At 38.8% G+C, this 9,952-nt stretch overlaps 2 protein-coding genes across 2 annotated transcripts; one reads left to right on the top strand and one right to left on the bottom strand.

Annotated features, from left to right (window-relative positions):
- Positions 1 to 2,365: 2,365 nt before the first annotated feature.
- On the top strand, positions 2,366 to 6,526 carry LOC112762415 (glycine-rich domain-containing protein 1). Its single transcript, XM_025808251.3, has 9 exons — positions 2,366 to 2,617; positions 2,732 to 2,931; positions 3,465 to 3,582; positions 3,751 to 4,008; positions 4,231 to 4,686; positions 4,762 to 5,294; positions 5,644 to 5,836; positions 5,948 to 6,100; positions 6,193 to 6,526. The coding sequence occupies exons 2-9, from the start codon at positions 2,774 to 2,776 to the stop codon at positions 6,289 to 6,291; spliced, it is 1,968 nt and encodes a 655-aa protein (XP_025664036.1). The 5' UTR covers positions 2,366 to 2,617; positions 2,732 to 2,773; the 3' UTR covers positions 6,292 to 6,526.
- Positions 6,527 to 6,942: 416 nt separating this feature from the next.
- LOC112762416 (uncharacterized) lies at positions 6,943 to 9,000 on the bottom strand. The gene has a single exon (XM_025808252.3). The coding sequence runs from the start codon at positions 8,542 to 8,544 to the stop codon at positions 7,183 to 7,185; it is 1,362 nt and encodes a 453-aa protein (XP_025664037.1). The 5' UTR covers positions 8,545 to 9,000; the 3' UTR covers positions 6,943 to 7,182.
- Positions 9,001 to 9,952: the final 952 nt, after the last annotated feature.

The raw sequence follows: 9,952 nt of genomic DNA, 5'->3' as shown, positions 1-9,952 counted from the left end.
TGAGGCTCCGAACACCACCAAATCGGAAATCTCTCCCCAAAATGCTCGTCCATATAAAACGGAAAGTCACCCTCAACACTTCTTAATTTCAAATACATCTCCTTGAAATTCTTAAAAGAGGATTTGTAAAGTTTGAATACAGCAAACCTTGGTGAACTGTTCAAATTCACCCACACCCCTTTTCAAACACCTTTCGCTTGAAACAGAGAGAAAAATAACTCCACTGTAGGTACCTTCTCTAGAAACTCCATCAAAATCTCAAAAGCACGAAGAAAAGCCCCCCTATTAGGATGCAATTGAGATGGTGCACAGTTCAATTGCGTCAAAACATGACACTGAAACTCATTAAATGGAAGTTTCACCCTCAGTTCCTCCAATACACAGCTATACATATAAAAGTATGGAAAACCATCTTCTCTGTGAAATATACGGTCACCATCAACACATGGAAGAAACTCCAAGTTAACCCCAGAACCAACCCTCCCAACACTACCCTTATCTATCTTCCCTACAGCACCTTCATCCGAAAACAGAGATACATATTTTCTCACATCCTCACTCACCCAATCATATGACCAATCAATTTTGTCCTTTTTCTCTTTCTCAAAACCCATTTGAACAAAAACAAAAAGAGGAATAAAATCCAGAAAAAGAAGACAAGAGGTTACAGAGATGAAAAAAGAAGTAGCGTACCTCTCTTGCTCATTTTTTCTCCAAATGCAACTGATAAACACACACACTCTGAACAAACACACAAAACCTCTTGGATTCCAAAACCAATTAACTTCCCACTACAAAACGTTTCTCAATCCCACCAAACAATCAAATCAGTCAGATCAAAAGCCATCATGCGCATAGGGAACATACATGTTCATTAATTAACATTCAAGACTTTTTCTCTCTCTTACTGACACGTATTTAATTTTTTTCAAATGAAGCATCTTGAACTGGGGGCTACAAGGCCAATTCAGTCGCCGATCTATAAGATCACTCAGTAAGCTGACTTATGATCCATTTAAAGCTCAACCTGCTTCATTTAATACATTCTCAGGCTAAGCTTGGGGGCTATGATCCAACCGTTACAAATTACAGGTCATAACTCGGCATAATGACTCATAACTCGGCTAAATAAAACTCATATCGGCGTTACACGTTACAAACCCAATTCAACAGCCTACATATCAGAATCATAACGTCAGACCAGACATCATCACCTATTAAGTCTTATTATTATTCTTCAATTCAGACAATAAAAAAAAAAAAAAAAGCATAACGGACCAATAGTACTCCACCTATAAGAGGTATGACATCTTCTCCTTTAGGGACATTGAATTCTCAATACTAACATAAGCTTCGGAGTGTCTTTGCAAGTACACTCCCCCCCTGTTTCTTGCTCAAAGCTCTACGCGATTGGACATCCTCTTGGAGTAAAGTTCGGATTACCACAAAGCTCGAAGGTCGGCATCGAAGATAACAACTCGGCGTCGATTCCCAGAGACCAAACTCTCCCTCCAGGTATCCATACAAGAACATAACTTATTACAGATAATATGTTTCAAAATGGATTTTACAAATAACAAATAATAACAAAGACCAAATACACTTATACCAATTATTAGCAGCAATAGAAAATAGTGTTAATTTCAATTAATTGAAAGAATGAAATTTAAAAAAAAAGGAGTGACTTACCTGTCACAATTTCCAAGTGGTGAGAGTATTACAATATTTAGTTCAGGAATAGAGATTATTTGTGTTGATAACTTTAAATTCAGAGATATTATGTATGTAATTTTAAATAAAAGAACAGGACAAAAATGATTGTTATAGTTCAGCAACAAGGTCTAAAGATTTTAGAAAATTAGAAAAAGAAAAAAGAAAAATATTATAAAATTGAAAAAGACGAAAGAAGACTAATACAAATTTTTTTCGAGAATGAAGAAAAGAATAGAAGACGAAGTTGAATGAAAGGGGATTAAGATTCTATGTTTTTAATTTTTTTTTTTCAGTAGCAAATACAATACTGTTCAATTCTTTTTTTTTTTAAATAATTTATTTAAAATTTATTACGTATATTAGTTTGATTTAACCAAATTTAAATGTGTATACTGTGTATTAAGTATCATCAACTAAGTAAAACATATAAAAAGGGTATGTAATATCCTCAAATTAACTGGATATAACAAAACCATTTCCTTCCAGGTCAAGAAGAGAAAAAAAAAAAAAAGAGAAAATGACAAATTTGCTGAATATTTATTTGAAAAATAAATAAATAAAAGTATTTTTATTTCGTTGGATTATGGCAAGCAAAGAAGCAACGGGCCCATTGTAACCTATCAAATTTCAAGTTCGAAGTTGTGTTTTATTTGTACTTTTTAATTTTAGAAAAATCCGAATTCCGTAGCTAGTATCTTGGTTCTTGACTCTTGAGAGAGCTAGAAAATAAGAATCAGGAAGTTTCGTTATCCAAATTGAATCTCATCCAATACGCAACGCATTAATATACGCGCTTCGAAGGAAGTTTCAATTTTCAAACTGTTGACCAACAACAAGTGATTCACCTTAAAAACACTATTATCATTTCTTCTAATGTGGTGCACATTGCCACATAAATAAAAAGGTAAAATAATGAATCTTGTTATAGTCTCGTCGTACTCATCTAAAAATTGTGGATTCGAGTTGCGAAGGAGGTTATTTCTAAAGAATAATGAACCTTGGTTTCTTTGTCTTTCAGAGTTGTGAAGGAGGTTATCTCTAAAGAATTGAGACAACAATAATGGAGAAACAGCAAGAATTAGAGTGGGCTGAAGCCCAGAAAATTATAATAAGTGAAGACCTTTTGGTCAAAGCAAAACAACAGCTTCTTTTTCTGGCAGAAGTTGATAGGAATCGTTGCCTCTATGGTGGCTCAGTTTTAGAGCGAGCTACTTTCAGGTACGTATTCTTCTTTGATTATATTGTTTACTGAGATCAAAACAGTTCTGACTTTTGAAAATGAACAAATTAATCGTTAAATTTACAAATGGTGAATCTCCTTTGTTTCCAATTCAATTGTAGTTAATGGAACCTTATAGTGTTAACGTAACATCCCAATAGTAAAACAACGTGGCTAAAATTTTAGAATAATCAAATCGATATCTCAAATTGGTTAATTGTATTCATTTTAGTTTTTACACCAATTTAACCAATTTGAAACACTTATTTGATTATATTGAAGTTATAATCATATCACTTTATAATTGAAATGTCATGCTGACACTTTTTAATACTTCATGTTACCATGTTAACAAAACTTGAATTAGAAACAAAGGAGATTGATAATTTGTAACTTCAGGGATCTAATTTGATTATTTCCAAAAGTATGTTATGATGATCGCTAGGCTTGACCTCATTGTTTATTTATAGGCTTGTAATAGAAAATGTTTACTCCTAAAATGAAATAAGATACTAGCTGTTTATCATTACAGGTATAAATATTGCTGGCTTCCTTTACTAGCCAAACATGTAGAGACACCAATGACACAAGACCCTTTGGTAGTGCCTCTTGATTGTGAATGGATTTGGCATTGTCATAGGCTTAATCCGGTATGCTTCAGCACCCAAAATCACAATGCTAATATGTGAAACGATAGAATTTATTTGTTTATTTGTTTATTTACGTGGACTACTACTATAAAATCATGTTTCAATGCGTGTGCTATTTGGTCTTCTTGTAATTAGCTGTTAATCTGTGTGTGATTATTTATTTGTCAGGTGCGTTACAAGAGCGACTGCATGGATCTTTATGGGATAATACTTGATGATTTGAATGTGGTTTCTTCAATTCTAGGAACCAGCAATGAGGAAAGTGAAAAAATCTGGAACACAATGTATCCAAGTGAGCCTTACGAACTTCATCTGGACAGTGACTCACTTCAAGACTTTGATGAAAACTTGTTGGGAGACCCAGAAAGTACCACAAAGTATGATCTAATCTCGGCTGTTAAAAGACAAACTACTTTCTTCTATCAGGTAACCAAGAAATTTAGAATGTCATGTCTTTAAAAGATCCATCCACAAAGTTTATCATTAAAATTGTCTATGTCAATGCTTTTTAAGTTTCAAAAAGTTAGTGTTTTATTTTTCCTTTCCTCAATTCCTTCTGAGTCAGGCTTAGATTCCTAAGTAAGTTGTTATTCCCAATCTCATTATCAATTTGTTAAAACCTTGATGAACACTTTGAGGTAATAACAGGTTTCTAGGTCATATTGGAATGATGATACTTTCCTTGAAGGAGCCGTGGCGCGATACAAGGGGTTTCTGTATTTGATCAAGAGGAACAAAGAAAGGTCTATGCGTCGTTTCTGCGTCCCAACATATGACGTTGATCTCATCTGGCATTCACACCAGTTGCACCCTGCATCTTACTGCAAAGATCTGGTGGCAATTATGGGTAAAGTGTTGGAGCATGATGACACAGATTCGGACAGAAGCAAGGGTCAAAAGCTGGATGTTGGATTTTTCGAAACCACCAACCAATGGGAAGAGACATTTGGAACAAGATACTGGAAAGCAGGAGCAATGCACAGGGGTAATCCCCCATCTCCTCTTACCTTTGATAAGTTCAAAGTAGATGCTATGCAGAATGATTCGACTCCATCCAATAAAAACCAGAATCTGATTCAGCTTCCACAGAAGATGCTTGTGGAGGTAGGTTCCTATAATTTTTATTGCTAATGTCTTTAAAGGCATAAAACATTATAACATTTGATGATTCTTATTTAGGTGATGCTTGAGATTGTTGATGTGAGAGACTTACCATCTGGGCATAAGGGTAAACTAGTTGTATCCTTCAAGAAGAAACAAGAAGATATACTTTTCAATGCTAAGAAACAATTAAGCATTTCGTCACAGCCGGAAGGGAAACAAGTTGCTGTCTTCCAATGCGAAAGCAGAGGCGAGTTGGTCCTTGAGCTCATTTACCGCCCATGTGTCAACTTTCGAATGGTGCGGCCGGCCAAAGTTTTGGGAAAAACTTCAATAAATCTCGAGGATTCGCAAAATGCAGCATGTAAACTACCACTTCAGAAGTGGTTAGATTTGACGTCTGCAGTCAAATGGTCGAAGCCTATTAGTATTTGCGTTGGTCTCTCTTTGACTCCTCCTGTTCCGGCGCCATACAAGTTGCAAATGGTTTCCACCCGTCCATCCATACGAAGCTATGCTCCATTCCTGCCTTGGAGAAAGTTTCAACAAACAAAAAATTGGACAAATGTTGTGGATGAGGCTGGCAACGAGATCATAAACATCCACAGCCAGTAAGCAAAAACCAAACATGCAGAATTTAGAATATTATTATCCAAACTTTTAGCAGTAACAATGGTGAAGAGATGATCATATTTTACCACATGACAGTAAGTAAGTAGGTGTTTCTATAAGCTTTTTTCTTAGATTTGTGTGAGAATGTACTTTTCTTATATCCTTCTAACATGCTTATATTTAGATACTGCTGTTAATTTAGGAAGGAAGACTAAGATAGCTGTTATATCTAATTGCCATCTATGGCTTTTATTTTCTGACTTTTCTTGCTTGATTTTTCTGTTACCTGCGTAATTAGATACTAAATTTGTGTTATCTTGCCTTTTTTTTTTTTTTCGCGTAAAATAGGAACTTGACAACTGAGAAATCTAACACTAACATCAAGTTAGAAGTGATTGGCACAACTGCATCGGATGAAACTCATCTCCTGGCAGAACTAAAGGGAACAACGTGGTCTATGATGAACTCCGATTGGACGTTACAGAGAAAGAAGAGCAGTGATGAAGATGAAAATGTATTTGAGCTCACAGGCACCCGGAAGGTCATCTTCTTATCCTTGTCATTCTTAAATCAAATTCCAATAGAGAAGCATTCTCATAAAGATTCAATGTTACCTTCACTCTCAACACCTGTGATTTGTGATCTTTCCCAGGTGATTATTTTTCCTGGTAGAAAATTGGAGTTTGAAACTAGATACTATGGAAATGAAAGAGGAAATTGCTTTCTTACAGCAGTAGAATTCTCACCGAAGGATCCATATGGGAAGGCAGTGGCTTTGATGAATTTAGCATATGGTTTTTTAGAGGTATTTTATTTCTTGAAAATAATTATTACAGTTACATCTTGGTTTATTATTCTTCTAGTAATATTTTATTGATTTTTGAGTGCTTTTAACAGATCAAGGAAGAGTGGCTAGTACTCCCTGCGATATTGTCTGCATTTGCTCTCTCTAACTTCCCCCATTTCAGTGATGGCATACAAAATGGGAATAAATAAAAAGGAAATGAGAAAAGTTGAAGATATATGGATTCTAGGAAAATATGTTGTGAGGCCATTGGTCCGGAAATAGCCGCTGATACCTGATAATACATGTAACCAACTCAATTGGCAAGCAAATGACTAATGCTATTTTAAACATCACTAGACATCACTTATTATATAATCTCTTTCATGTAAAATTCATGTAAATATATTTCTATACTTGAATATACGCTTAACTTTTTGCACTCAACCCCTCACATCATAAATTCTCACCTTCTCACCCTCCTAATAATGTAGCCAAACCAATTCCAATTACATTCCATAGCTGTTTAACGCGTGTAAACACATGGGATGTTTGGTTACGCCTTTCGGTTGGGTGATTGATTCAGAATTTCAGTTTTGTTAACCTTGGTAGCTAAACAATCTTCAATCTCTCCATTGGAAAATTTAGTTCCCCGGTCACATCAACCATTAACCAAACTAGTTTTATTAATTCGTTTGCCAATCATCAATCAATTGCATCACAATGGCAAGCTATATGCTAAAAATTGAAAAATATCAGTCTTTTACTCATCAGAAAACTAACGCATCAAACAAACAAAAAAGCCACTGAACCACAGAATCACAAAATGAATATTGCAGAAAGAATAATGGAGACAGGATCACTGATGGAAAAGGAATATACTATTGAGAAACCAGTTACACTCTTAACAAATCTCCAAATCCATTTTTTTAATATGCACAAGAAACAATAATATCCATGACAATAACCCCAAATTTAACAAGAAAAAAAAAATTGAAACACCAAAACTAAGCGAAAGCGTTGCGCCACGAAACGAAGAAACCAAATATCGACTTGTATCAAACTATCACACAACACAGCATACGAACAAATCACAGTTCTTCTCAGTTCCACCCGTCACCGCTGGGAGCCGCTGCCGCCTGCGGTCGTACCGCATATGCAACCTGCGAGTAGCCTCGCTCCGCAGCCGAACCAACCTCGGAACCGCCGTAACCACCATTCTGCGCCGGTGCATGCGACACCGGCGTCGGTGCATGTGAAACCGACGCCGGCGTCTTCTGAATCAGATAAACCGGACCGGGACCAACCGGTCCGGCCACCGGTGTTATTGCCTGGTAGACTCCCGAAGGCGTCTGAATGATATAAACCGGAGCCGGTTCAACTCCGGTTCCAGAAACCGGCAAAGAGTAACCGCCACCATGACCAACCGGGTTGTGCAAAAAAGAGCCATGAACCGGAACGGGAACCGGTCCATTTCCGTGAACCGGTCCTGAATTAGTCGGTTTCTCTTGATTCTTCTGAGCGTAATACTCAACGCCGTTCTCTTCGGTGCTTTTCCGTGGAGGCTGTGGTGGTTGGTCACTGGTCGTGTTGTTGTTCCGGAGGTGAAGCCTCTGCATCTCCTGCACGTGCCTAACGAATTCAGTTTCTCCAACCGCTTCTGGCGCGTTTTCCGAGGATCCAATAGAGAAATCCGGAACGGTTGGAGCGGAAGGTGCGGGATCCATTGAAACCGCGTGATGTGGTTTATGATTATCTAATCCGAACAGAAAATCCGGATTCAATGCCGCGAAAGATGGATGAGGCAGTTGCGTAGGAGACGAGGAAGAAGAAGGTTCTGGAATCCGAACGGAGTTGAGAGCGTCCACGAACCACTGACGCTCGGGTTTGGTAAGAACTGAAGGGTGAGGAGGAAGAGGCGCATTGTTGGTGGTGGTTGCGATTGTGGTTGTGGTGGTGCTGGTGGTGCTGGTGGTGGTGTTGGGGAGAGGAAAGAGGATGAGCCTCAGGCGTGCGGGTCTAGGTGAGGAGCGGCACAGGCGATCGTACTCGACCATCATGTGGTCGAGGTCTTCGTCATTGGTGACGGAAATGAGGGCGTCGAGGTCCTCGCCGGGAAGCTGGTACTTGAAGCAGACATCGGCGTTAGCGATGGAGCAGAGCTTGGAGACGAGGGCAGAGAATTTGACGTGGCGATCGACAGCGACGATCTTGGTGTCGCCGCCGATGTAGGTGAGCTGGTTATCGTGAGGGCGGGGCTGGATCCTTCCGCCGTAGCTGCACATGAATTTCACCTTGGCGGTTGTAGCGGCGGAGGATGGCGGAGGCGGTTCATCGATGAAGGAGTTATTGCTGTTGTTGTAGTGGTTGCCGTTGTTGTCAGCGTCCCGAGAGCGCGGCGATGAGTCACGAGACTCGGCGACGTTGAAATTGTTGGTGCCGTTGGCGGTAGTGTTGTTGTCCATGGCGGAATTGCGGGTGGAATTTGGGGAATTAGGGTTTGGAGGAGGCCATCGAAATTAGGGAATTGAGGAATGGGAGAGTGGAGTCTGGAGCGTGGTTGGTGTTGTGAGAAGTGAGGTGAAAATGAAAAGAAAAACGGCGTGACGGCAGTGTTGAGAGAAGTGGGTTGGATTTTTAACTTTTTATGGTTGGGTGCGGTAGGGAGCGCTGAACAAGTGTCAGATCCGTGGAAGAGAAGAATTGCGCATGACAAGCACCTAATTTAATTTAATCCTTCTTTATTATTATTATTATTATTATAGTTTTTCTTAATTATTTTTCTAGAACAACAATCACTTTGTCTCTATAATTAATATATATATATATATTTGTTTTTAAATTGAAGACACTGTGAACCTAGCTTACCACTATTTAGTTATTACGATGTTAAATTTGAAATAAAATTATTTCGTTGATCATTAAGATATTACTTATCTGTTTTTCGGTGGTTAAAGATTTTAGCCATTTTTTAATTTTGATATTGGGATAAGCATAGAGTATAACTAGATTATAAGAGTGTAGAAAATTTTATGAGGACGTGATGGCTATGATCAAGAAATCGGACAGCTCGATTAGAGGTATGACAGGTACACAAATTGGAGCGTTCGATTTGTGCACCCCAGTTACACGTCAAACATGCATGCATTCTAGTCCGAGTTAAGCCTTAAAGTAATCTCTAAACTTACACTCGAGCCATAAAGTAATCCCTGAAGTTAATAATTTCTCAAATTCGTCTCCGAAATTGCACTCCAGGACTCATAGTAGTCCCTGAGACATTTTTCGTTCATCAAAACCTTAAAACGACGTCGTTTTGAACAAAAAAAAAAGGGCGTAGCGTAGACCCCCAATTCAAACAAAAAAAAAAGAAAAAAGAAAAAAGAAAAGTGTAGCGTAGAAACCTCCTCCCCCCTCCAATTTCCAATCTGTTCCATCTCCAACCTTCTCCTTCCCCTTCTCTTTCCCCATCCCCATCCTCTTCCCCTTCTCCATCCCCAACCCCAACCCCTTCTTTTTCCCCTTAGCGTAGAACCACCCCCCATTCCCAATTCCCAATCTGTCCATTCCCATCCCCAACCTTCTCCTTCCCCATCCCCAACCCCTTTCCCTTCCCCTTCTCCTTCTCCTTCGCCATCCCCAACCCCTTTTCCTTCCCTTTCCTCTTATGCTTTCCCAACCTTCCCCTTTTTCTTCTCCTTCTGCTTCCCCCAACCTTCTCCTTTTCCTTTCACATATATGTTTTGGTTGTTGTTGTTGTCGCCGCTAGATGAGAAGGTGAAGATGGAAGAGGAGGAGGAGTCAGAGACGGGTGGTTATTGATGCTACACGGCAGAGGTTGAGCGGCGGACAGTGTGAGAGCGATGATGAGAGTGG

Source organism: Arachis hypogaea, chromosome 17 (assembly GCF_003086295.3).
Source record: "Arachis hypogaea cultivar Tifrunner chromosome 17, arahy.Tifrunner.gnm2.J5K5, whole genome shotgun sequence".
Lineage (NCBI taxonomy): Eukaryota > Viridiplantae > Streptophyta > Magnoliopsida > Fabales > Fabaceae > Arachis > Arachis hypogaea.
This window is presented reverse-complemented; position numbering and strand designations above follow the sequence as displayed.

Bases quoted from the DNA above. Each gene is read 5' to 3' on its own strand.
- LOC112762415 (XM_025808251.3), top strand. From the start codon at position 2,774: ATGGAGAAACAGCAAGAATTAGAGTGGGCTGAAGCCCAGAAAATTATA. The intron at 3,583-3,750 runs GTATGCTTCAGC...TTTATTTGTCAG, and splicing joins ATTGTCATAGGCTTAATCCG to GTGCGTTACAAGAGCGACTG. The intron at 4,009-4,230 runs GTAACCAAGAAA...AGGTAATAACAG, and splicing joins AAACTACTTTCTTCTATCAG to GTTTCTAGGTCATATTGGAA.
- LOC112762416 (XM_025808252.3), bottom strand. From the start codon at position 8,544: ATGGACAACAACACTACCGCCAACGGCACCAACAATTTCAACGTCGCC.